This window comes from Accipiter gentilis, chromosome W (genome assembly GCF_929443795.1).
Source record: "Accipiter gentilis chromosome W, bAccGen1.1, whole genome shotgun sequence".
In the NCBI taxonomy this organism is placed as follows: domain Eukaryota; kingdom Metazoa; phylum Chordata; class Aves; order Accipitriformes; family Accipitridae; genus Astur; species Astur gentilis.
In genome coordinates this window covers 33,308,787-33,336,738 of record NC_064918.1, presented here as the reverse complement: position 1 = coordinate 33,336,738, position 27,952 = coordinate 33,308,787, and the positions used below count along the sequence as shown (strand labels likewise).

The 27,952-nt window shown below is 51.2% G+C and overlaps 2 protein-coding genes across 2 annotated transcripts; both read right to left on the bottom strand.

Annotated features, from left to right (window-relative positions):
- Positions 1-429: 429 nt before the first annotated feature.
- Positions 430-9,560, bottom strand: LOC126035580 (uncharacterized). The gene is made up of 4 exons (XM_049794225.1): positions 9,398-9,560; positions 3,100-3,494; positions 1,603-1,707; positions 430-772 (listed from the first exon to the last, which is right to left on the bottom strand). The coding sequence occupies exons 1-4, from the start codon at positions 9,558-9,560 to the stop codon at positions 608-610; spliced, it is 828 nt and encodes a 275-aa protein (XP_049650182.1). The 3' UTR covers positions 430-607.
- A 2,276-nt stretch (positions 9,561-11,836) lies between these two features.
- On the bottom strand, positions 11,837-27,363 carry LOC126035497 (uncharacterized). The gene is made up of 3 exons (XM_049794150.1): positions 25,870-27,363; positions 13,010-13,114; positions 11,837-12,179 (listed from the first exon to the last, which is right to left on the bottom strand). Exons 1-3 carry the CDS (start codon positions 26,344-26,346, stop codon positions 12,015-12,017), a joined length of 747 nt encoding a protein of 248 aa, XP_049650107.1. The 5' UTR covers positions 26,347-27,363; the 3' UTR covers positions 11,837-12,014.
- Positions 27,364-27,952: the final 589 nt, after the last annotated feature.

Genomic DNA, 27,952 nt, shown 5'->3' with positions numbered 1-27,952 from the left:
AGACCGACTCTTTTCTCCTACCGTATCCCTCCTCACCAGAAAAGGGATATCAACGGGGCCTTAGCACACAGCCATTGATAAAGCGATCCAACAGGAGCCGGATGCTTCCACCGCATTGCACTGTGCCGAAACCACCCTTGTACGGCATGCCTGTAGCGTCACATACAGTATTTTCTAAAGTTTTAGCAGCAGCCTACACTGGCTTTACGTACATTTGCGTACCACTTCCAAAGAGCTAAGAGTTTGCTTCCTGCACGACGCAGGAGACTGCTAAGCGGTTCCAGCATCACGCTTCAAATGACGGGGCAAATCATTATCTGTCTATAGAACACTGTTAACAGAATGAAACGTTCCACATACTTACACTCTGGGGAGACAACATTTTAACTTGCAGAACTATTTCCCTCAGTAAGACGCACAAGACAGAGGTGATATCCCCATGCTAAATCTTTATTGTGCAACTGCTGCTCAAAGCTTTCATTACCTTCCACAGACACACGTCACCAAAAATTAGACGTCAACAGCGGCTACTAGACTGACGGGCAACAGACAAAATCCATTCAGTGGCAATTTGTACACGTGCAGCAACTCTTGCGGTGCAAAAATCTCAGCCAGGCGGCCAGCCCAACTGACGGCCACCCAGAATATGTAGATGTACGTGACAGACAGACTGCCCACCCTCGGGCCCTTCATCCACAACCATCCGGAATCCATTGGTCAGGCCCAGGTGAGCAGCACGCTTCTTGCCAACAATCATGAAATGCCCAAGAAGCTGGAGAAGGAAGTACAAACCCATAAATAAATAAAATAAAAAGCCACACACAAAGAGGGGAGAGGGCAGGAAGGGAAGGACTGGGAGCAGAGAACCACCCAGAGAAACCAGGTAGCCAATTCCTAGCAATTCAACCGTTGCGCTTCAAATTACCATCTGTCCGCCCGCCCGCAACTGACATTTTCCAAGCAAAGCTACAAAGACCGATTATGATTATGCACACTGTGTGTGGGGGGGTAGGGGTGGGGGAGAAGAGCCATGCCATTTTTTTCAAGCTGGACAGTAACGGACTAAAAAACGGCCACAGAAGCTAAGTTTGTCTCCGGGTTAAAGCCCCCATTATATCTTCAGGCAACATAAGCAATTCTGGTGGAAAATAAACTTTAGGCTGCCTTTTGCGTGGGTTTACAAAGTCTTTGAACTTGACTTTCACAGCCAAGAGTGAAGCATCCAGCACCTCTCAACCAGCTTTGCCCTTCCTCACCCCTGACCTGCCAAAAACCCCAAGCCCTCTTCTCCGTATTAGAGGAAGTACTGCTACTCTTACTCTAAACCACGACGACAGGCATCAGACTGCGCTCCAAAACAACGCTGCATTTTGCACCAGAAGTACATACCCAGGGAGGAGCGTTGCTTTATATCGCTACTTTTAGCCAAAAAGCTCAACTCCATTACAAGCTAGAGGCAAAAGATTATAGCGCCAGAAAACCCACAATAGCCTACTGCGTGTGCCCTATCAAGAGGGAAAGGGGGGTGGGAGAGAGAGCCTAGTAAATTAGGAACTAATTACAGGTACAGTTTAGCCCACAGAAAGCTTCCGCAGTACTTACAGATTCACCAGAATCTTCTGCGTCAGATAACCCGATAATTGGCTCCTTAGGCGTGACTAGGAAAAGCGTCGGAGCTTGGGGCGAAAGATCACGGAATGCAAGGCGCTGGAGGAAGAGTAAACAGTTAAAACGCAATTGGCTTCAGAGAAAGGCAATAGCTTAAGCAAATCAATACGCCCCACCAAACTCGTACAGAAGCAGATTGCCAGATACCCCAAACGCAAGCCGAAACGTTGATTTTTCTTACGCGATATTAATACTTTCTATACACAAAATACAACGTATTTACAGAGCCCCCTCCAGAAGTGCACGCAAGATGATGGGGGCAAGGAGACGGGCCAGGACTTCAGATTAGCGACCTCCAGTATGTTTCAATTTGGGCTGATCATTTCCTAAGCAGTTTTTCTATTCGATGTGGTCCACCACAGAGGCAGGAGACAAACGGCTTAACTGAACCAGCAAAGAGTTTGGTGAAGTGGAAGATCAGCGGCCACTCGTTTGCCATGCGACAGGGAGCTCAAGTATTGAACAAAAGCATAATCCCAGGAAGCCTGCGAGTGCCTAGTACGAGCCTGTCTTCTGTATTGCACGTAAACCCTACCTTCAAAAGCAGAAGGCATCCCTAACTGTTAAGAACAAAATTATACGGGATACTAACTTAAAGTTAACATCGTGCAGGCAACGGCTGCATTTTTTTCCCCACAGTCTAAGCAGCTCGCTCTAGTTCCTAGCACGTTGTGGTGCGCCAGCATCCGCAAACCTCGCAAGCATGCTGTTATCACGGGCCCACTTCACCACAGAAACAACATCTGGGAAGCTTTTGCAGCCCGCAGGATGACCGGTTTCTAGCTTTTTGTTAAGAAAAATAAGAAAAGCTGCAATTCTTTGCTTTAATAATCCAGTTTGGGGGGTCAGAAACAAAGCCTAGCACAGCAGAGCCGTGAAATCTCTCTAATGCTGTTACGAGGCACATCGAGACCTGCATTTCTCCTGTGCAGAACTAACTCATTACGGTCCCTACTCTGGTTTCAAGACTATCATCCCACACGAGGCAGGACCACTCCCATCCCTCGGCAGCAAACTTTGCGCGACTTGCAGTGCCAAAGGGATATCAGGCGGCAGACGTCTGCGGCTGCCACCAAGTGCGTTCCCGTCAGAGGCCCTCCTCTACGCACGCGCACGACGCGGTGGGGCTGGGAACCGAGGCGAGCCGGGCAACACCGGCAACCCGGTACGCGTCGCAGCTGCCGGGGGCGGGGGGTACCGAAAAAGCGCGATGTTTTAGGGATGGTGCAGTAGAGAGCGCCACAACCCAGAGAGGCCCCGTCCGTCCCTCCACCCACCCACCCACCCGCCCGCCCGCCCGCAGCAACGCCGCCACCCGCCCTGCCGCGCTCCCGGGCACCGCGCAACGGGGCCTCGGCTCAGGGTGCCTGCGAGCGCGGGGGGAGGGGGGGAAGGGAAGAGGAACCGCGCACAGAGCAAAGCCGCGGCTACCTCCTCGTCCTCGTAGATGACGTTGGCGGGGAAGCGCCTTGCCGGTGATCCTTCCGAAGACAGTAGTGGCGCCACCGGGCCGGGCGGCCCGCGCCCCAACAATCTCGCCAGCCGCGACAACGCCCCTTGTCGTCCCCGCGCTTCCTCCACTCGGCCAGGCCCTCCGCGGCGCCCGTTGGGCCGCCAGATCGCCGCCGGCCGATCCCGCGTCTCGATTGGCTGTCCCGTCTGTCGTTGCCGCTTGTCCCCGCCCCCTTGGCGGGTCCGCCCTCGTCGACCTGGCGCTTGCCGGGGCTCAGGGACTTTGCGTGCCCCCGGGGCGCGGAGGGATCCGACCGGGGCGCGGAGGGATCTGTCCCGTGTAGTGCTGAGACCCTGCGGGCGGGCAACGAGGTCTCAGAAGAGGCTGTTGTAGCTAGAAGTACCATTTCTTGTTATTTATTACCGCATCAAGTCCACCCCAAATGTGCTTGTGGCTTTTCGGTGCTGCTCCCTCCTGTCAAATGACTGCTTTTGCCAGGGCAGGGCAGGCCTTAACTTCTCAGAACATTTCGCAGAACCAACAGAAGTTGCTCTAAATTGTTCCCTGAAAGCCCCGCTTCAGTTGCAGACGTTTCTAAGCTGCACGCCTCCTGGGAGAAAATAAAATACAAAGCCTGTGTTCAGCACTGGTGGCTTGAGGGCTGGAGGGCAGATCAAGACAGGATTTGCGCTAAGCTGGGTAGGAGGCTTTGAGAAAAATAGGCAGTGCCCCCAAAGCTGCCCAAGGGTGGCCTGTGGTGCCCTGCGCCTATTACAAATATTCTGATAAGTTAAAATTTTATATAACCTGGGTTTCATCAAAAGGTAAAGATTGTAGAATATAGGGCTTTGAAGCGCGCAATGTAGTCATCGAAACTTAGGAACGTACAAAATGTGCTGTATGCAGTCATAAGAAAATACGTATTGTCTAAAATTAGTTAACCATAGAAACTTCGACCGATTTGTTAGTTTGTAGTGTTTTGTCCTAAGGAACTCAGAGAGATCGTTATGGACCTTAGTTCTGTTGCTTAGAAACCCCACGTTGATCAAGATTCCAGTTAGTGGAATTAAGTAAGATTAACCAATGAATGTTTTAGTATAAGAATATTGAAAAGGTGGTGTGACTGAGGGCCAATCACTAGAAACGTTAAATTCAAGAATTAACATTGAATGTACTTTTATGTAAATCTAATACATGATGGCGAAAATCGTACTGCGCGGAATCACATAAGAGAGGTCAACTATCGGACAAAGTGAGGAAGACTATGGAAGACCACCAGAGGGCTTCTGAAGACCACCAGAGACTTCACCACGCCTGCGTAAAGGGACATTTACATATGCTAATGATTTATCGGACAGTTGATGATTATGTATGACATTTCCCAGAAATTTAGTGACTATGTATAACAGGTGTGTATTTAACCTGCATGATTAAACCAGACAGGTGCACACACTAGGTGGAGTGATCCCCTGTGTGCCCAGCGCTGCAATAAAGAAGTGCCTGCTTCTTAACTTCTCATTGCTGGTAAGGAGTTTTATTCCGGATTTCGGTAACACGCCCCCGGGGATAGTGAGCAATTTGATTGGTCTACACAACTGTCTTGTAACATACATAAACCCCGCTTTCCTCTATATCGGGCTAAGGATATCCTTAGCCTTCTTTGCGGCAAGGGCACATTGTCGGCTCTTGTTCAACTTGGTGTCCACCAGGAGCCCCCCACGTCCTTTTCTGCAAAGCTGCTTTCCAGCCAGTCGGCCTCCAGCATATACCGGTGCATGGGCTTGTTCCTCCCCAGGTGCAGGACTTGTGTACGTTCAGGTTCCTCAGGTGGTCTCGAAACGGATCGTTTCCTACGATGGGAGGGCCTTGAGGTTCAAGGACTTGAGAGATGTGGGAACAGTGGTTGCCAGAGAAAAGGGAGGAAAAAAGTCGTTGAGTACCTCAGCCTTCTCCATGTCAGTTGTCACTAGATCTCCCGTCGTCTTTATCGGAGGGGGGTGGGGGTGGCGTACGTTTTCTTTACTCTTCCTTTTCTGACCAACGCACCTGTAGAAGCCCTCCTTATGATTCTTCACATCCCTTGCCAAATTCAGCTCCAGCTGTGCCTTAGCTTTCCTGATCCCATCCCTACACACCCGGGCAGCATCCCTATATTCTTCCCAGGATGCGTGTCCCCGCTTCCACTGCCTATGCATTTCCTTCTTGCGCTTCAGCTCGACCAGAAGGTCCTTCCCCAGCCACGCTGGTCTCCTGCCTTCCTTGCCTGATTTCTTACGCATGGGGATCGAGAGCTCTTGTGCGCTAAGAAAAACGTCCTTAAAGAGCTGCCAGCTCCCTTCTGCTCCTTCTGCACAGTGGCTTCCAACTCCTCCTCTTTGTTACCCATGCTGCGTGCATTGGTATAGAGGCACTTCAGCTGGGCTGTCAACCGTGTCACCTTTGTGGAGGATCAAGCCCCAGTTCCTTTGTGGCATTTCTCAAGTGTTCCCCTGTTGGTTCCTAACGCATCAGCAGCCCCTCGCTCTTCTCTGTTGCTCAAAACTCCATCCCCTTCCCCCACTGAGTCTAGTTTAAAGCCCTCCTTGTAAGTCTGGCCAGCTTGTTGGCGAAGACCCTCTTGCCCCGCTTGGTCAGGTGAATCCCATCAGTTCCCAACAGACCCGGCTTCTCAAAGGCAGATCCACGATCATAGAAGCCAAAACCTTGAGCATGGCACCAGCTACGCAGCCAGGCATTCACCTGTTCAATTCGTCTCCTCCTTCCCGGACCCCTTCCTCTGACTGGGAGGATAGAGGAGACCACCACCTGTGCTCCCGATCCTTTTAACATTGCTCCAAGGGACATATAGTCTCTTGGGAGGGTTCTAAGTTGCCTCGCCAGACCCTACGCGGAATAGTAGGAGCAGATGATAATCCACAGGGTTCACCAGGCTCGGCAGCCTCTCAGTGACGCTGCCCTGGTTTCAGCTGGGATAGAGTTAATTGTCTTCCTAGTAGCTGGTACAGTGCCATGTTTTGAGTTCAGTATGCGAAGATAACACTGATGTTTTCAGTTGTTGCTAAGTAGTGTTTAGTCTGAAGTCAAGGATTTTTCAGCTTCTCATGCCCAGCCAGCGAGAAAGCTGGAGGGGCACAGGAAGCTGGGAGGGGACACAACCAGGGCAGCTGACCCAAAGTGGCCAACGGGGTATTCCATACCATGTGATGTCACATCTAGTATATCAACTGGGGGGGAGCGGGGGGGGGATCGCCGCTCAGGGACTAGCTGGGCGTCGGTCGGCGGGTGGTGAGCAATTGCATTGTGCATCACTTGTATATTCCAATCCTTTCATTATTACTATTGTCATTTTATTAGTGTTATCATTATTAGTTTCTTCTTTTCTGTTCTATTAAACCGTTCTTATCTCAACCCACAAGTTTTACTTCTCTTCCCGATTTTCTCCCCCATCCCACTGGGTGGGGGGGGGGGAAGCGAGTGAGTGGCTGCGTGGTGCTTAGTTGCTGATTGGGGTTAAACCACGACAACAGGGTGCTAGATGATCTAATCTAGGCTCCCTTTCCCACAAAAGGATGGACCAGATGATCTTTCCAGGTCCCTTCCCACCTGGGCTGCTCTAGGATTCTACGATTCTTCAGTGGATCGCTGTTTAATAACCCTTTGCTCGCTCTGGTTTGGAGCAAGGTATCGGCAATGTTGCCTGCGAGGCGAGACATGAATTCCACCAAGCGCCACAGACTTCTAAAACGTATGGTAATCACCCAGTCTCTCTGAATGTATAAGCCATACCTAGCTTCTTCAAAATTCCCCCGCCCCCAGAAGTGGGAACACTTTCTAGATACCTTAGGGAGTTAACACAGACAGAACAATAGATGTTACCTAGCTCAATCATTCAGTAAGCAAACACTGCACCAGTGCAGTTTCAAGGAAACATCATATGTCAGTTTCCATCTACCTCAGGTAAACCGTTTCCATCTCCTCCCCGGGAAGACTAAATAAAGGTGAAGTCCTCGGGTCACTTACACGCCCATGTCACCAAACTTCACCCGATCGCTTGGGGATATAGAAGAGATGAAGACGCCTTCCAGCGGGCGTCTCAGATGCCTCAGTAACGTAGGGTTCAAGGGCAACAAAGGATCGCCCTGCTTTCCCATGCCCGTCTCCCTTTTCTAATGGCTGCTAAAGAAAGATGAAGTTTGCCGTCTCCCTGTGATGTAGTTTTGGTTTGGGTCTGGCTGGGATGGAGGTAACTTTCCCCATAGCAGCCCTCATAGTGCTGCGCTTTGTAGTTGTAGCTAGAAGGGTGTTGATAACACACCAATGTTTTGGCTACTGCTGAGCAGTGCTCCCACAGCTGACTTATCCCTTCTAGGTATGCATACCATTTCCTAACTGTGGCCTTTTGGGCTGCTCCCTCGGGAGGAGGCGACCCATTGAGGACTGAGTTTAAGAGAGGGAAAGGGCCCTGTGCCATAACATCTTGTGATGTGTGCAGCTTTTCAGCCTCCTTAACCGCTCTAGTGAGGCAAAGGACCCCCTTTTTCCCAATCTGAGTATCGTTGTTCAGTCTCCTTACATGAAGTGGAAGAGAATAATAAAGGCCTAGCTGGTCCTTGCGGGCCCTTTTGAAACACGCCACAGTATGAAGCATGTGCGGCAAATCCCCATTCCACCCTTAACGGGTCTCGCGGGTGCAACGGGCCTAGTCTCTGGTAAGCCTTAAGCTCATCTTTCAAAGTGTTAAGGGCTTCCGTATGGTGCAAAGTCCAATCCCATTTCCTATTGTTTTGGAGCAAGTCATAGAGAGGGCGGGCAATCACTGAGAACCCTGGTATATGTTTTCTCCAGTAGCCCAAAGTACCTAGCAGCTGCTGTAATTCCGTTTTATTGCCCGGAGTCTGTCCCTTTTCAATAGCTGATAGAGTGTCGTCGGGTACCGCAACTGCTCCAGCTATCCACCGTGCCCCCAGGAATTTAATTTCTTGTCCAGGACCTTGACATTTAGAAGATGGAATGTCTAGCCCATTCTTGACTAACAGATTCCAGATGGCCTCAGCCACTTGCCCTACCTGTTCCTTGTTATCCCCACCGACTAGGATATCATCTATATATTGATATATGTGAACACCTGATGGCACTTCCACAGCATCAAGAGGCTTGGCTAAAGCATTGTGGGCAATAGTGGGGGAATGCCTCTATCCCTGGGGAAGCCAATTAAAAGTGTATTGTGTCCCCTCCCAACTGAAGGCGAACTGGGGTTTGTCCTCTTCCCTTCGGGGAATCATAAAAAACATATCCTCGACATCTAAAGCAGCCATCCATGGGTGGGCCACGGCCTGTATTGCCGTTACTATTGAGGTTATGCTCGGAACAGCAACAGTTAATGCTGGCGTATTACTGTTCAATCTCCTATAATCAATTGTTAGTCGCCACCTCCCATCCGGTTTACGGACTGGCCAAACAGGAGAATTATAAGGGGAATGTACGCAACTTGTCATCTGTCTCTTCTCAAGGTCATTACTTCCTTCCGAAATACCCCGCTTGGCAGCGGCTGGCAGCGGGTATTGAGAGACACGGGTTACCTTAGATTGCAGTAGTGCAGGAGCAACCTGCAATGTTTTCACATGGGTAGCCCCTGCCCCTCTGCCCCCAAAGCTCCACACCCTGCCATTGGGTAGGTACCACTGTTTGCCCGCCAGCACATCGAATCCCAGTATATTTCCCTCATAGGGGCTCAAAGCCACTTCCACAGCAGTCATTCTCTTTTCCCCAGGTAGCCAAAGTTGAGTTCGAGCTATGGGACATTTTTCTGCTGCTCCTGTCACTCCCGTTATGTTTATAGTCTTTCTCGATGGTTTAATCCCTAGCTCATTAGCTTGTCGTTTGTTTAAAATGCTAATTTGGGCTCCCGTATCAATTAAAAGTTCTAAACTTATCCGTCTTGGACCCACAGGAATGTGTATACAAGGCTCCTTATCAGCAGACCATTGGCAAGAATCCGCCACGCGCATTGGGCGGCCTGAACCCCAGACCCCAACTTCTAGTTTTTTAGCCCTTCCAACTCCCCTCGCAGTGCCGCGAAAGGGCTCAGTTTCTCTTCCCCAGGGGGCGGGGTTGCTGCCGCTTCCCTTTGGTCTCTAGTTTTCCCCGCCAGCAGTTCCACCAGCTTCCGGATGTCGTCAGCGGCCTGCCCGTGCAGCATGGCTCGGGGTGCCCCCAGTGCCAATGCTGTCCGCCAGAGACCATTCCTTCCGGGATCGTAGTTCCGACCCGGCCGACCCCAGGAAGGAGGCTCAGGCTCCCGGGGGGGAGGCCGTTCGGGGCGGCGTTTACGACTGGCTTGCCGGACCTTCCTGTTACCCTCCGCGCCACCGCTCGGCTCCGCCCATCCCATCTCGCGCCCGTGAACTACTATGCTGTGCAGTACTTCCGCCCAGGTCATCCCGTGCGCGGGCGGGTTCTGTTGATTGCGCTCAACGGCCCCCTGAATTCTTTCTCTGAGGGACTGGACGTGTATTTTTAAAGCATCCAGCAGCCCTCTAATAAGGGGTCTAAGGGGTGGCGGGGGTCCACCGGTACAGCCATCGCTATCCCTTGCTGCCCTCTGTCGTACATGCCCTGAACACAGGCCGCCTTTTGCACTCCCTCCGTTACCTCCCACAGTCCCTTTACCCGGATAGTAACAGGTTCTCCTCTCTCCTTGGGGTCCACACCCCCAGCCCAATAGGCTACTCGGGATGTTATCGACTGATCACCCGCCGGTCCGTCACTCAAAAACACTCCCGGTCCCCAGAAACCCCTCGCTTTGTCATCACTCAATAGTATCCAATCTCCCCCAGTTAAAGAAACCCTCCGCAAATACTCAGCTTCGGTTTCGCCCGGCTTGCGTGAAAACTTAGCTTGTAATTCACTGAGTTCGGGTCCCGTCCACCGTCCAAGGGGTCGTGCAGACAGTGGCTCGGGGGTTCCCACCGTGCGGACCCGTGTGCCTTTCTGTTTTAATAAGGGGTCGCACGTCCCTTTCCTCCAAGTCCTCTACCTCTTCAGAGCTGTTTTCATCAGTCTCCCCAAATGTCCCCATCCCAACCCTCAGGGTCCGCGCGCGTAATTAACTTTCAGATTTGGGTAACACTGGGGGGCTTTTTTGCTTGCGCGAGCATAATTTCAATCTTTCGTTCTAATAGACGCGCCCGCTCCTTTTCTCGTTTCAATTCCGCCTTCAAACAACCTATTTCCCATTGCTTTTTAGAATTATCCTTTGCCAGTCTGTCAGAATCATTGTTTTGGTTTTGCGCTTGAATCAAGCGGGCGCCTAGGATGGCAATCATACTGCCTTTGCCATCTCGACTACTTCTGCGGCATTGTTCTATTCTCTCCACGACCGCTGCTGGGTCGGACCACTTCTCCTTTGCCCATTCCATACCTGGGGGAGAAGGGCTACAGCCGTGCCTCCGTAATAATTCCTCTATTAACATCATCCTGCCGACTATGCCAATTTAATGTTACGGAGGCTCACGCAATCAAATCCAACAGGTGTTAAAAATCAGATCTATTCTTCAGTAAAAAAGTTAGTTAGAACCACGATATCATTAGTGAACCACAGGCTCAATGATGTAAGGGGAATTAGTACTACACAGCCGACTTAAGAATTCTTAAGGTCTAAAAATGATGACTCAAAATGCGCATATCCCTCACCTACAAGATGAGGGCTCTCAACCTTGAGGAGTTACCTAGGGCGGCGTCCCGACCCAAGGGGAGAGTCCCTGACTGCAGACCCGCTGCTCCGAGGAGGACTGACTCAAAATGTCCTCCGGCGGGGCCCCATTTATACCCTTGTCGAATCTGATCTGTGGCCGTTTTATTCCCCATTGCCCAAAAGGTCAACACTTCCACGTACTGACGCGTGTCGGATTGGTCAGTTCGGCTTTCAACCTGCGGCCTCTAGGGTTTGGGGTTTTTTTCCTCTCCTCCCTGTCCAGAGAAGTTTCGTTTCCTGTCGGGGTGGGTGTACCTGCCACACCGGGATGGAGGTAACTTTCCCCATAGCAGCCCTCATAGTGCTGTGCTTTGTAGTTGTAGCTAGAAGGATGTTGATAACACACCAGTGTTTTGGCTACTGCTGAGCAGTGCTCCCACAGCACGGAGGCTGTCTCTCCAACCACCCCCACCCCCAAAGTCCAGTAAGCTGGGGGTGGGCAAGAGGTTGGGAGGGGACAGAGCCAGGACAGCTGACCCAAACTGACACAAGAGATATTGCACTGTGCTACGGAAGCACCACAGCTGCCGTTCAGACCGACTCTTTTCTCCTACTGTATCCCTCCTCACCAGAAAAGGGATATCAACGGGGCCTTAGCACACAGCCATTGATAAAGCGATCCAACAGGAGCCGGATGCTTCCACCGCATTGCACTGTGCCGAAACCACCCTTGTACGGCATGCCTGTAGCGTCACATACAGTATTTTCTAAAGTTTTAGCAGCAGCCTACACTGGCTTTACGTACATTTGCGTACCACTTCCAAAGAGCTAAGAGTTTGCTTCCTGCACGACGCAGGAGACTGCTAAGCGGTTCCAGCATCACGCTTCAAATGACGGGGCAAATCATTATCTGTCTATAGAACACTGTTAACAGAATGAAACGTTCCACATACTTACACTCTGGGGAGACAACATTTTAACTTGCAGAACTATTTCCCTCAGTAAGACGCACAAGACAGAGGTGATATCCCCATGCTAAATCTTTATTGTGCAACTGCTGCTCAAAGCTTTCATTACCTTCCACAGACACACGTCACCAAAAATTAGACGTCAACAGCGGCTACTAGACTGACGGGCAACAGACAAAATCCATTCAGTGGCAATTTGTACACGTGCAGCAACTCTTGCGGTGCAAAAATCTCAGCCAGGCGGCCAGCCCAACTGACGGCCACCCAGAATATGTAGATGTACGTGACAGACAGACTGCCCACCCTCGGGCCCTTCATCCACAACCATCCGGAATCCATTGGTCAGGCCCAGGTGAGCAGCACGCTTCTTGCCAACAATCATGAAATGCCCAAGAAGCTGGAGAAGGAAGTACAAACCCATAAATAAATAAAATAAAAAGCCACACACAAAGAGGGGAGAGGGCAGGAAGGGAAGGACTGGGAGCAGAGAACCACCCAGAGAAACCAGGTAGCCAATTCCTAGCAATTCAACCGTTGCGCTTCAAATTACCATCTGTCCGCCCGCCCGCAACTGACATTTTCCAAGCAAAGCTACAAAGACCGATTATGATTATGCACACTGTGTGTGGGGGGGTAGGGGTGGGGGAGAAGAGCCATGCAATTTTTTTCAAGCTGGACAGTAACGGACTAAAAAACGGCCACAGAAGCTAAGTTTGTCTCCGGGTTAAAGCCCCCATTATATCTTCAGGCAACATAAGCAATTCTGGTGGAAAATAAACTTTAGGCTGCCTTTTGCGTGGGTTTACAAAGTCTTTGAACTTGACTTTCACAGCCAAGAGTGAAGCATCCAGCACCTCTCAACCAGCTTTGCCCTTCCTCACCCCTGACCTGCCAAAAACCCCAAGCCCTCTTCTCCGTATTAGAGGAAGTACTGCTACTCTTACTCTAAACCACGACGACAGGCATCAGACTGCGCTCCAAAACAACGCTGCATTTTGCACCAGAAGTACATACCCAGGGAGGAGCGTTGCTTTATATCGCTACTTTTAGCCAAAAAGCTCAACTCCATTACAAGCTAGAGGCAAAAGATTATAGCGCCAGAAAACCCACAATAGCCTACTGCGTGTGCCCTATCAAGAGGGAAAGGGGGGTGGGAGAGAGAGCCTAGTAAATTAGGAACTAATTACAGGTACAGTTTAGCCCACAGAAAGCTTCCGCAGTACTTACAGATTCACCAGAATCTTCTGCGTCAGATAACCCGATAATTGGCTCCTTAGGCGTGACTAGGAAAAGCGTCGGAGCTTGGGGCGAAAGATCACGGAACGCAAGGCGCTGGAGGAAGAGTAAACAGTTAAAACGCAATTGGCTTCAGAGAAAGGCAATAGCTTAAGCAAATCAATACGCCCCACCAAACTCGTACAGAAGCAGATTGCCAGATACCCCAAACGCAAGCCGAAACGTTGATTTTTCTTACGCGATATTAATACTTTCTATACACAAAATACAACGTATTTACAGAGCCCCCTCCAGAAGTGCACGCAAGATGATGGGGGCAAGGAGACGGGCCAGGACTTCAGATTAGCGACCTCCAGTATGTTTCAATTTGGGCTGATCATTTCCTAAGCAGTTTTTCTATTCGATGTGGTCCACCACAGAGGCAGGAGACAAACGGCTTAACTGAACCAGCAAAGAGTTTGGTGAAGTGGAAGATCAGCGGCCACTCGTTTGCCATGCGACAGGGAGCTCAAGTATTGAACAAAAGCATAATCCCAGGAAGCCTGCGAGTGCCTAGTACGAGCCTGTCTTCTGTATTGCACGTAAACCCTACCTTCAAAAGCAGAAGGCATCCCTAACTGTTAAGAACAAAATTATACGGGATACTAACTTAAAGTTAACATCGTGCAGGCAACGGCTGCATTTTTTTCCCCACAGTCTAAGCAGCTCGCTCTAGTTCCTAGCACGTTGTGGTGCGCCAGCATCCGCAAACCTCGCAAGCATGCTGTTATCACGGGCCCACTTCACCACAGAAACAACATCTGGGAAGCTTTTGCAGCCCGCAGGATGACCGGTTTCTAGCTTTTTGTTAAGAAAAATAAGAAAAGCTGCAATTCTTTGCTTTAATAATCCAGTTTGGGGGGTCAGAAACAAAGCCTAGCACAGCAGAGCCGTGAAATCTCTCTAATGCTGTTACGAGGCACATCGAGACCTGCATTTCTCCTGTGCAGAACTAACTCATTACGGTCCCTACTCTGGTTTCAAGACTATCATCCCACACGAGGCAGGACCACTCCCATCCCTCGGCAGCAAACTTTGCGCGACTTGCAGTGCCAAAGGGATATCAGGCGGCAGACGTCTGCGGCTGCCACCAAGTGCGTTCCCGTCAGAGGCCCTCCTCTACGCACGCGCACGACGCGGTGGGGCTGGGAACCGAGGCGAGCCGGGCAACACCGGCAACCCGGTACGCGTCGCAGCTGCCGGGGGCGGGGGGTACCGAAAAAGCGCGATGTTTTAGGGATGGTGCAGTAGAGAGCGCCACAACCCAGAGAGGCCCCGTCCGTCCCTCCACCCACCCACCCACCCGCCCGCCCGCCCGCAGCAACGCCGCCACCCGCCCTGCCGCGCTCCCGGGCACCGCGCAACGGGGCCTCGGCTCAGGGTGCCTGCGAGCGCGGGGGGAGGGGGGGAAGGGAAGAGGAACCGCGCACAGAGCAAAGCCGCGGCTACCTCCTCGTCCTCGTAGATGACGTTGGCGGGGAAGCGCCTTGCCGGTGATCCTTCCGAAGACAGTAGTGGCGCCACCGGGCCGGGCGGCCCGCGCCCCAACAATCTCGCCAGCCGCGACAACGCCCCTTGTCGTCCCCGCGCTTCCTCCACTCGGCCAGGCCCTCCGCGGCGCCCGTTGGGCCGCCAGATCGCCGCCGGCCGATCCCGCGTCTCGATTGGCTGTCCCGTCTGTCGTTGCCGCTTGTCCCCGCCCCCTTGGCGGGTCCGCCCTCGTCGACCTGGCGCTTGCCGGGGCTCAGGGACTTTGCGTGCCCCCGGGGCGCGGAGGGATCCGACCGGGGCGCGGAGGGATCTGTCCCGTGTAGTGCTGAGACCCTGCGGGCGGGCAACGAGGTCTCAGAAGAGGCTGTTGTAGCTAGAAGTACCATTTCTTGTTATTTATTACCGCATCAAGTCCACCCCAAATGTGCTTGTGGCTTTTCGGTGCTGCTCCCTCCTGTCAAATGACTGCTTTTGCCAGGGCAGGGCAGGCCTTAACTTCTCAGAACATTTCGCAGAACCAACAGAAGTTGCTCTAAATTGTTCCCTGAAAGCCCCGCTTCAGTTGCAGACGTTTCTAAGCTGCACGCCTCCTGGGAGAAAATAAAATACAAAGCCTGTGTTCAGCACTGGTGGCTTGAGGGCTGGAGGGCAGATCAAGACAGGATTTGCGCTAAGCTGGGTAGGAGGCTTTGAGAAAAATAGGCAGTGCCCCCAAAGCTGCCCAAGGGTGGCCTGTGGTGCCCTGCGCCTATTACAAATATTCTGATAAGTTAAAATTTTATATAACCTGGGTTTCATCAAAAGGTAAAGATTGTAGAATATAGGGCTTTGAAGCGCGCAATGTAGTCATCGAAACTTAGGAACGTACAAAATGTGCTGTATGCAGTCATAAGAAAATACGTATTGTCTAAAATTAGTTAACCATAGAAACTTCGACCGATTTGTTAGTTTGTAGTGTTTTGTCCTAAGGAACTCAGAGAGATCGTTATGGACCTTAGTTCTGTTGCTTAGAAACCCCACGTTGATCAAGATTCCAGTTAGTGGAATTAAGTAAGATTAACCAATGAATGTTTTAGTATAAGAATATTGAAAAGGTGGTGTGACTGAGGGCCAATCACTAGAAACGTTAAATTCAAGAATTAACATTGAATGTACTTTTATGTAAATCTAATACATGATGGCGAAAATCGTACTGCGCGGAATCACATAAGAGAGGTCAACTATCGGACAAAGTGAGGAAGACTATGGAAGACCACCAGAGGGCTTCTGAAGACCACCAGAGACTTCACCACGCCTGCGTAAAGGGACATTTACATATGCTAATGATTTATCGGACAGTTGATGATTATGTATGACATTTCCCAGAAATTTAGTGACTATGTATAACAGGTGTGTATTTAACCTGCATGATTAAACCAGACAGGTGCACACACTAGGTGGAGTGATCCCCTGTGTGCCCAGCGCTGCAATAAAGAAGTGCCTGCTTCTTAACTTCTCATTGCTGGTAAGGAGTTTTATTCCGGATTTCGGTAACACGCCCCCGGGGATAGTGAGCAATTTGATTGGTCTACACAACTGTCTTGTAACATACATAAACCCCGCTTTCCTCTATATCGGGCTAAGGATATCCTTAGCCTTCTTTGCGGCAAGGGCACATTGTCGGCTCTTGTTCAACTTGGTGTCCACCAGGAGCCCCCCACGTCCTTTTCTGCAAAGCTGCTTTCCAGCCAGTCGGCCTCCAGCATATACCGGTGCATGGGCTTGTTCCTCCCCAGGTGCAGGACTTGTGTACGTTCAGGTTCCTCAGGTGGTCTCGAAACGGATCGTTTCCTACGATGGGAGGGCCTTGAGGTTCAAGGACTTGAGAGATGTGGGAACAGTGGTTGCCAGAGAAAAGGGAGGAAAAAAGTCGTTGAGTACCTCAGCCTTCTCCATGTCAGTTGTCACTAGATCTCCCGTCGTCTTTATCGGAGGGGGGTGGGGGTGGCGTACGTTTTCTTTACTCTTCCTTTTCTGACCAACGCACCTGTAGAAGCCCTCCTTATGATTCTTCACATCCCTTGCCAAATTCAGCTCCAGCTGTGCCTTAGCTTTCCTGATCCCATCCCTACACACCCGGGCAGCATCCCTATATTCTTCCCAGGATGCGTGTCCCCGCTTCCACTGCCTATGCATTTCCTTCTTGCGCTTCAGCTCGACCAGAAGGTCCTTCCCCAGCCACGCTGGTCTCCTGCCTTCCTTGCCTGATTTCTTACGCATGGGGATCGAGAGCTCTTGTGCGCTAAGAAAAACGTCCTTAAAGAGCTGCCAGCTCCCTTCTGCTCCTTCTGCACAGTGGCTTCCAACTCCTCCTCTTTGTTACCCATGCTGCGTGCATTGGTATAGAGGCACTTCAGCTGGGCTGTCAACCGTGTCACCTTTGTGGAGGATCAAGCCCCAGTTCCTTTGTGGCATTTCTCAAGTGTTCCCCTGTTGGTTCCTAACGCATCAGCAGCCCCTCGCTCTTCTCTGTTGCTCAAAACTCCATCCCCTTCCCCCACTGAGTCTAGTTTAAAGCCCTCCTTGTAAGTCTGGCCAGCTTGTTGGCGAAGACCCTCTTGCCCCGCTTGGTCAGGTGAATCCCATCAGTTCCCAACAGACCCGGCTTCTCAAAGGCAGATCCACGATCATAGAAGCCAAAACCTTGAGCATGGCACCAGCTACGCAGCCAGGCATTCACCTGTTCAATTCGTCTCCTCCTTCCTGGACCCCTTCCTCTGACTGGGAGGATAGAGGAGACCACCACCTGTGCTCCTGATCCTTTTAACATTGCTCCGAGGGACATATAGTCTCTTGGGAGGGTTCTAAGTTGCCTCGCCAGACCCTACGCGGAATAGTAGGAGCAGATGATAATCCACAGGGTTCACCAGGCTCGGCAGCCTCTCAGTGACGCTGCCCTGGTTTCAGCTGGGATAGAGTTAATTGTCTTCCTAGTAGCTGGTACAGTGCCATGTTTTGAGTTCAGTATGCGAAGATAACACTGATGTTTTCAGTTGTTGCTAAGTAGTGTTTAGTCTGAAGTCAAGGATTTTTCAGCTTCTCATGCCCAGCCAGCGAGAAAGCTGGAGGGGCACAGGAAGCTGGGAGGGGACACAACCAGGGCAGCTGACCCAAAGTGGCCAACGGGGTATTCCATACCATGTGATGTCACATCTAGTATATCAACTGGGGGGGAGCGGGGGGGGGATCGCCGCTCAGGGACTAGCTGGGCGTCGGTCGGCGGGTGGTGAGCAATTGCATTGTGCATCACTTGTATATTCCAATCCCTTCATTATTACTATTGTCATTTTATTAGTGTTATCATTATTAGTTTCTTCTTTTCTGTTCTATTAAACCGTTCTTATCTCAACCCACAAGTTTTACTTCTCTTCCCGATTTTCTCCCCCATCCCACTGGGTGGGGGGGGGGGAAGCGAGTGAGTGGCTGCGTGGTGCTTAGTTGCTGATTGGGGTTAAACCACGACAACAGGGTGCTAGATGATCTAATCTAGGCTCCCTTTCCCACAAAAGGATGGACCAGATGATCTTTCCAGGTCCCTTCCCACCTGGGCTGCTCTAGGATTCTACGATTCTTCAGTGGATTGCTGTTTAATAACCCTTTGCTCGCTCTGGTTTGGAGCAAGGTATCGGCAATGTTGCCTGCGAGGCGAGACATGAATTCCACCAAGCGCCACAGACTTCTAAAACGTATGGTAATCACCCAGTCTCTCTGAATGTATAAGCCATACCTAGCTTCTTCAAAATTCCCCCGCCCCCAGAAGTGGGAACACTTTCTAGATACCTTAGGGAGTTAACACAGACAGAGCAATAGATGTTACCTAGCTCAATCATTCAGTAAGCAAACACTGCACCAGTGCAGTTTCAAGGAAACATCATATGTCAGTTTCCATCTACCTCAGGTAAACCGTTTCCATCTCCTCCCCGGGAAGACTAAATAAAGGTGAAGTCCTCGGGTCACTTACACGCCCGTGTCACCAAACTTCACCCGATCGCTTGGGGATATAGAAGAGATGAAGACGCCTTCCAGCGGGCGTCTCAGATGCCTCAGTAACGTAGGGTTCAAGGGCAACAAAGGATCGCCCTGCTTTCCCATGCCCGTCTCCCTTTTCTAATGGCTGCTAAAGAAAGATGAAGTTTGCCGTCTCCCTGTGATGTAGTTTTGGTTTGGGTCTGGCTGGGATGGAGGTAACTTTCCCCATAGCAGCCCTCATAGTGCTGCGCTTTGTAGTTGTAGCTAGAAGGGTGTTGATAACACACCAATGTTTTGGCTACTGCTGAGCAGTGCTCCCACAGCTGACTTATCCCTTCTAGGTATGCATACCATTTCCTAACTGTGGCCTTTTGGGCTGCTCCCTCGGGAGGAGGCGACCCATTGAGGACTGAGTTTAAGAGAGGGAAAGGGCCCTGTGCTATAACATCTTGTGATGTGTGCAGCTTTTCAGCCTCCTTAACCGCTCTAGTGAGGCAAAGGACCCCCTTTTTCCCAATCTGAGTATCGTTGTTCAGTCTCCTTACATGAAGTGGAAGAGAATAATAAAGGCCTAGCTGGTCCTTGCGGGCCCTTTTGAAACACGCCACAGTATGAAGCATGTGCGGCAAATCCCCATTCCACCCTTAACGGGTCTCGCGGGTGCAACGGGCCTAGTCTCTGGTAAGCCTTAAGCTCATCTTTCAAAGTGTTAAGGGCTTCCGTATGGTGCAAAGTCCAATCCCATTTCCTATTGTTTTGGAGCAAGTCATAGAGAGGGCGGGCAATCACTGAGAACCCTGGTATATGTTTTCTCCAGTAGCCCAAAGTACCTAGCAGCCGCTGTAATTCCGTTTTATTGCCCGGAGTCTGTCCCTTTTCAATAGCTGATAGAGTGTCGTCGGGTACCGCAACTGCTCCAGCTATCCACCGTGCCCCCAGGAATTTAATTTCTTGTCCAGGACCTTGACATTTAGAAGATGGAATGTCTAGCCCATTCTTGACTAACAGATTCCAGATGGCCTCAGCCACTTGCCCTACCTGTTCCTTGTTATCCCCACCGACTAGGATATCATCTATATATTGATATATGTGAACACCTGATGGCACTTCCACAGCATCAAGAGGCTTGGCTAAAGCATTGTGGGCAATAGTGGGGGAATGCCTCTATCCCTGGGGAAGCCAATTAAAAGTGTATTGTGTCCCCTCCCAACTGAAGGCGAACTGGGGTTTGTCCTCTTCCCTTCGGGGAATCATAAAAAACATATCCTCGACATCTAAAGCAGCCATCCATGGGTGGGCCGCGGCCTGTATTGCCGTTACTATTGAGGTTATGCTCGGAACAGCAGCAGTTAACGGTGGGGTATTACTGTTCAATCTCCTATAATCAATCGTTAGTCGCCACCTCCCATCCGGTTTACGGACTGGCCAAACAGGAGAATTATAAGGGGAATGTACGCAACTTGTCATCTGTCTCTTCTCAAGGTCATTACTTCCTTCCGAAATACCCCGCTTGGCAGCGGCTGGCAGCGGGTATTGAGAGACACGGGTTACCTTAGATTGCGGTAGTGCAGGAGCAACCTGCAACGTTTTCACATGGGTAGCCCCTGCCCCTCTGCCCCCAAAGCTCCACACCCTGCCATTGGGTAGGTACCACTGTTTGCCCGCCAGCACATCGAATCCCAGTATATTTCCCTCATAGGGGCTCAAAGCCACTTCCACAGCAGTCATTCTCTTTTCCCCAGGTAGCCAAAGTTGAGTTCGAGCTATGGGACATTTTTCTGCTGCTCCTGTCACTCCCGTTATGTTTATAGTCTTTCTCGATGGTTTAATCCCTAGCTCATTAGCTTGTCGTTTGTTTAAAATGCTAATTTGGGCTCCCGTATCAATTAAAAGTTCTAAACTTATCCGTCTTGGACCCACAGGAATGTGTATACAAGGCTCCTTATCAGCAGACCATTGGCAAGAATCCGCCACGCGCATTGGGCGGCCTGAACCCCAGACCCCAACTTCTAGTTTTTTAGCCCTTCCAACTCCCCTCGCAGTGCCGCGAAAGGGCTCAGTTTCTCTTCCCCAGGGGGCGGGGTTGCTGCCGCTTCCCTTTGGTCTCTAGTTTTCCCCGCCAGCAGTTCCACCAGCTTCCGGATGTCGTCAGCGGCCTGCCCGTGCAGCATGGCTCGGGGTGCCCCCAGTGCCAATGCTGTCCGCCAGAGACCATTCCTTCCGGGATCGTAGTTCCGACCCGGCCGACCCCAGGAAGGAGGCTCAGGCTCCCGGGGGGGAGGCCGTTCGGGGCGGCGTTTACGACTGGCTTGCCGGACCTTCCTGTTACCCTCCGCGCCACCGCTCGGCTCCGCCCATCCCATCTCGCGCCCGTGAACTACTATGCTGTGCAGTACTTCCGCCCAGGTCATCCCGTGCGCGGGCGGGTTCTGTTGATTGCGCTCAACGGCCCCCTGAATTCTTTCTCTGAGGGACTGGACGTGTATTTTTAAAGCATCCAGCAGCCCTCTAATAAGGGGTCTAAGGAGTGGCGGGGGTCCACCGGTACAGCCATCACTATCCCTTGCTGCCCTCTGTCGTACATGCCCTGAACACAGGCCGCCTTTTGCACTCCCTCCGTTACCTCCCACAGTCCCTTTACCCGGATAGTAACAGGTTCTCCTCTCTCCTTGGGGTCCACACCCCCAGCCCAATAGGCTACTCGGGACGTTATCGACTGATCACCCGCCGGTCCGTCACTCAAAAACACTCCCGGTCCCCAGAAACCCCTCGCTTTGTCATCACTCAATAGTATCCAATCTCCCCCAGTTAAAGAAACCCTCCGCAAATACTCAGCTTCGGTTTCGCCCGGCTTGCGTGAAAACTTAGCTTGTAATTCACTGAGTTCGGGTCCCGTCCACCGTCCAAGGGGTCGTGCAGACAGTGGCTCGGGGGTTCCCACCGTGCGGACCCGTGTGCCTTTCTGTTTTAATAAGGGGTCGCACGTCCCTTTCCTCCAAGTCCTCTACCTCTTCAGAGCTGTTTTCATCAGTCTCCCCAAATGTCCCCATCCCAACCCTCAGGGTCCGCGCGCGTAATTAACTTTCAGATTTGGGTAACACTGGGGGGCTTTTTTGCTTGCGCGAGCATAATTTCAATCTTTCGTTCTAATAGACGCGCCCGCTCCTTTTCTCGTTTCAATTCCGCCTTCAAACAACCTATTTCCCATTGCTTTTTAGAATTATCCTTTGCCAGTCTGTCAGAATCACTGTTTTGGTTTTGCGCTTGAATCAAGCGGGCGCCTAGGATGGCAATCATACTGCCTTTGCCATCTCGACTACTTCTGCGGCATTGTTCTATTCTCTCCACGACCGCTGCTGGGTCGGACCACTTCTCCTTTGCCCATTCCATACCTGGGGGAGAAGGGCTACAGCCGTGCCTCCGTAATAATTCCTCTATTAACATCATCCTGCCGACTATGCCAATTTAATGTTACGGAGGCTCACGCAATCAAATCCAACAGGTGTTAAAAATCAGATCTATTCTTCAGTAAAAAAGTTAGTTAGAACCACGATATCATTAGTGAACCACAGGCTCAATGATGTAAGGGGAATTAGTACTACACAGCCGACTTAAGAATTCTTAAGGTCTAAAAATGATGACTCAAAATGCGCATATCCCTCACCTACAAGATGAGGGCTCTCAACCTCGAGGAGTTACCTAGGGCGGCGTCCCGACCCAAGGGGAGAGTCCCTGACTGCAGACCCGCTGCTCCGAGGAGGACTGACTCAAAATGTCCTCCGGCGGGGCCCCATTTATACCCTTGTCGAATCTGATCTGTGGCCGTTTTATTCCCCATTGCCCAAAAGGTCAACACTTCCACGTACTGACGCGTGTCGGATTGGTCAGTTCGGCTTTCAACCTGCGGCCTCTAGGGTTTGGGGTTTTTTTCCTCTCCTCCCTGTCCAGAGAAGTTTCGTTTCCTGTCGGGGTGGGTGTACCTGCCACACCGGGATGGAGGTAACTTTCCCCATAGCAGCCCTCATAGTGCTGTGCTTTGTAGTTGTAGCTAGAAGGATGTTGATAACACACCAGTGTTTTGGCTACTGCTGAGCAGTGCTCCCACAGCACGGAGGCTGTCTCTCCAACCACCCCCACCCCCAAAGTCCAGTAAGCTGGGGGTGGGCAAGAGGTTGGGAGGGGACAGAGCCAGGACAGCTGACCCAAACTGACACAAGAGATATTGCACTGTGCTACGGAAGCACCACAGCTGCCGTTCAGACCGACTCTTTTCTCCTACCGTATCCCTCCTCACCAGAAAAGGGATATCAACGGGGCCTTAGCACACAGCCATTGATAAAGCGATCCAACAGGAGCCGGATGCTTCCACCGCATTGCACTGTGCCAAAACCACCCTTGTACGGCATGCCTGTAGCGTCACATACAGTATTTTCTAAAGTTTTAGCAGCAGCCTACACTGGCTTTACGTACATTTGCGTACCACTTCCAAAGAGCTAAGAGTTTGCTTCCTGCACGACGCAGGAGACTGCTAAGCGGTTCCAGCATCACGCTTCAAATGACGGGGCAAATCATTATCTGTCTATAGAACACTGTTAACAGAATGAAACGTTCCACATACTTACACTCTGGGGAGACAACATTTTAACTTGCAGAACTATTTCCCTCAGTAAGACGCACAAGACAGAGGTGATATCCCCATGCTAAATCTTTATTGTGCAACTGCTGCTCAAAGCTTTCATTACCTTCCACAGACACACGTCACCAAAAATTAGACGTCAACAGCGGCTACTAGACTGACGGGCAACAGACAAAATCCATTCAGTGGCAATTTGTACACGTGCAGCAACTCTTGCGGTGCAAAAATCTCAGCCAGGCGGCCAGCCCAACTGACGGCCACCCAGAATATGTAGATGTACGTGACAGACAGACTGCCCACCCTCGGGCCCTTCATCCACAACCATCCGGAATCCATTGGTCAGGCCCAGGTGAGCAGCACGCTTCTTGCCAACAATCATGAAATGCCCAAGAAGCTGGAGAAGGAAGTACAAACCCATAAATAAATAAAATAAAAAGCCACAAACAAAGAGGGGAGAGGGCAGGAAGGGAAGGACTGGGAGCAGAGAACCACCCAGAGAAACCAGGTGGCCAATTCCTAGCAATTCAACCGTTGCGCTTCAAATTACCATCTGTCCGCCCGCCCGCAACTGACATTTTCCAAGCAAAGCTACAAAGACCGATTATGATTATGCACACTGTGTGTGGGGGGGTAGGGGTGGGGGAGAAGAGCCATGCCATTTTTTTCAAGCTGGACAGTAACGGACTAAAAAACGGCCACAGAAGCTAAGTTTGTCTCCGGGTTAAAGCCCCCATTATATCTTCAGGCAACATAAGCAATTCTGGTGGAAAATAAACTTTAGGCTGCCTTTTGCGTGGGTTTACAAAGTCTTTGAACTTGACTTTCACAGCCAAGAGTGAAGCATCCAGCACCTCTCAACCAGCTTTGCCCTTCCTCACCCCTGACCTGCCAAAAACCCCAAGCCCTCTTCTCCGTATTAGAGGAAGTACTGCTACTCTTACTCTAAACCACGACGACAGGCATCAGACTGCGCTCCAAAACAACGCTGCATTTTGCACCAGAAGTACATACCCAGGGAGGAGCGTTGCTTTATATCGCTACTTTTAGCCAAAAAGCTCAACTCCATTACAAGCTAGAGGCAAAAGATTATAGCGCCAGAAAACCCACAATAGCCTACTGCGTGTGCCCTATCAAGAGGGAAAGGGGGGTGGGAGAGAGAGCCTAGTAAATTAGGAACTAATTACAGGTACAGTTTAGCCCACAGAAAGCTTCCGCAATACTTACAGATTCACCAGAATCTTCTGCGTCAGATAACCCGATAATTGGCTCCTTAGGCGTGACTAGGAAAAGCGTCGGAGCTTGGGGCGAAAGATCACGGAACGCAAGGCGCTGGAGGAAGAGTAAACAGTTAAAACGCAATTGGCTTCAGAGAAAGGCAATAGCTTAAGCAAATCAATACGCCCCACCAAACTCGTACAGAAGCAGATTGCCAGATACCCCAAACGCAAGCCGAAACGTTGATTTTTCTTACGCGATATTAATACTTTCTATACACAAAATACAACGTATTTACAGAGCCCCCTCCAGAAGTGCACGCAAGATGATGGGGGCAAGGAGACGGGCCAGGACTTCAGATTAGCGACCTCCAGTATGTTTCAATTTGGGCTGATCATTTCCTAAGCAGTTTTTCTATTCGATGTGGTCCACCACAGAGGCAGGAGACAAACGGCTTAACTGAACCAGCAAAGAGTTTGGTGAAGTGGAAGATCAGCGGCCACTCGTTTGCCATGCGACAGGGAGCTCAAGTATTGAACAAAAGCATAATCCCAGGAAGCCTGCGAGTGCCTAGTACGAGCCTGTCTTCTGTATTGCACGTAAACCCTACCTTCAAAAGCAGAAGGCATCCCTAACTGTTAAGAACAAAATTATACGGGATACTAACTTAAAGTTAACATCGTGCAGGCAACGGCTGCATTTTTTTCCCCACAGTCTAAGCAGCTCGCTCTAGTTCCTAGCACGTTGTGGTGCGCCAGCATCCGCAAACCTCGCAAGCATGCTGTTATCACGGGCCCACTTCACCACAGAAACAACATCTGGGAAGCTTTTGCAGCCCGCAGGATGACCGGTTTCTAGCTTTTTGTTAAGAAAAATAAGAAAAGCTGCAATTCTTTGCTTTAATAATCCAGTTTGGGGGGTCAGAAACAAAGCCTAGCACAGCAGAGCCGTGAAATCTCTCTAATGCTGTTACGAGGCACATCGAGACCTGCATTTCTCCTGTGCAGAACTAACTCATTACGGTCCCTACTCTGGTTTCAAGACTATCATCCCACACGAGGCAGGACCACTCCCATCCCTCGGCAGCAAACTTTGCGCGACTTGCAGTGCCAAAGGGATATCAGGCGGCAGACGTCTGCGGCTGCCACCAAGTGCGTTCCCGTCAGAAGCCCTCCTCTACGCACGCGCACGACGCGGTGGGGCTGGGAACCGAGGCGAGCCGGGCAACACCGGCAACCCGGTACGCGTCGCAGCTGCCGGGGGCGGGGGGTACCGAAAAAGCGCGATGTTTTAGGGATGGTGCAGTAGAGAGCGCCATAACCCAGAGAGGCCCCGTCCGTCCCTCCACCCACCCACCCGCCCGCCCGCCCGCAGCAACGCCGCCTCGGCTCAGGGTGCCTGCGAGCGCGGGGGGAGGGGGGGAAGGGAAGAGGAACCGCGCACAGAGCAAAGCCGCGGCTACCTCCTCGTTCTCGTAGATGACGTTGGCGGGGAAGCGCCTTGCCGGTGATCCTTCCGAAGACAGTAGTGGCGCCACCGGGCCGGGCGGCCCGCGCCCCAACAATCTCGCCAGCCGCGACAACGCCCCTTGTCGTCCCCGCGCTTCCTCCACTCGGCCAGGCCCTCCGCGGCGCCCGTTGGGCCGCCAGATCGCCGCCGGCCGATCCCGCGTCTCGATTGGCTGTCCCGTCTGTCGTTGCCGCTTGTCCCCGCCCCCTTGGCGGGTCCGCCCTCGTCGACCTGGCGCTTGCCGGGGCTCAGGGACTTTGCGTGCCCCCGGGGCGCGGAGGGATCCGACCGGGGCGCGGAGGGATCCGACCGGGGCGCGGAGGGAGACGACGTAGGGCCAGGCCGCGGGGGGATCTGTCCCGTGTAGTGCTGAGACCCTGCGGGCGGGCAACGAGGTCTCAGAAGAGGCTGTTGTAGCTAGAAGTACCATTTCTTGTTATTTATTACCGCATCAAGTCCACCCCAAACGTGCTTGTGGCTTTTCGGTGCTGCTCCCTCCTGTCAAATGACTGCTTTTGCCAGGGCAGGGCAGGCCTTAACTTCTCAGAACATTTCGCAGAACCAACAGAAGTTGCTCTAAATTGTTCCCTGAAAGCCCCGCTTCAGTTGCAGACGTTTCTAAGCTGCACGCCTCCTGGGAGAAAATAAAATACAAAGCCTGTGTTCAGCACTGGTGGCTTGAGGGCTGGAGGGCAGATCAAGACAGGATTTGCGCTAAGCTGGGTAGGAGGCTTTGAGAAAAATAGGCAGTGCCCCCAAAGCTGCCCAAGGGTGGCCTGTGGTGCCCTGCGCCTATTACAAATATTCTGATAAGTTAAAATTTTATATAACCTGGGTTTCATCAAAAGGTAAAGATTGTAGAATATAGGGCTTTGAAGCGCGCAATGTAGTCATCGAAACTTAGGAACGTACAAAATGTGCTGTATGCAGTCGTAAGAAAATAAGTATTGTCTAAAATTAGTTAACCATAGAAACTTCGACCGATTTGTTAGTTTGTAGTGTTTTGTCCTAAGGAACTAAGAGAGATCGTTATGGACCTTAGTTCTGTTGCTTAGAAACCCCATGTTGATCAAGATTCCAGTTAGTGGAATTAAGTAAGATTAACCAATGAATGTTTTAGTATAAGAATATTGAAAAGGTGGTGTGACTGAGGGCCAATCACTAGAAACGTTAAATTCAAGAATTAACATTGAATGTACTTTTATGTAAATCTAATACATGATGGCGAAAATCATACTGCGCGGAATCACATAAGAGAGGTCAACTATCGGACAAAGTGAGGAAGACTATGGAAGACCACCAGAGGGCTTCTGAAGACCACCAGAGACTTCACCACGCCTGCGTAAAGGGACATTTACATATGCTAATGATTTATCGGACAGTTGATGATTATGTATGACATTTCCCAGAAATTTAGTGACTATGTATAACAGGTGTGTATTTAACCTGCATGATTAAACCAGACAGGTGCACACACTAGGTGGAGTGATCTCCTGTGTGCCCAGCGCTGCAATAAAGAAGTGCCTGCTTCTTAACTTCTCATTGCTGGTAAGGAGTTTTATTCCGGATTTCGGTAACACGCCCCCGGGGATAGTGAGCAATTTGATTGGTCTACACAACTGTCTTGTAACATACATAAACCCCGCTTTCCTCTATATCGGGCTAAGGATATCCTTAGCCTTCTTTGCGGCAAGGGCACATTGTCGGCTCTTGTTCAACTTGGTGTCCACCAGGAGCCCCCCACGTCCTTTTCTGCAAAGCTGCTTTCCAGCCAGTCGGCCTCCAGCATATACCGGTGCATGGGCTTGTTCCTCCCCAGGTGCAGGACTTGTGTACGTTCAGGTTCCTCAGGTGGTCTCGAAACGGATCGTTTCCTACGATGGGAGGGCCTTGAGGTTCAGGGACTTGAGAGATGTGGGAACAGTGGTTGCCAGAGAAAAGGGAGGAAAAAAGTCGTTGAGTACCTCAGCCTTCTCCATGTCGGTTGTCACTAGATCTCCCGTCGTCTTTATCGGAGGGGGGTGGGGGTGGCGTAC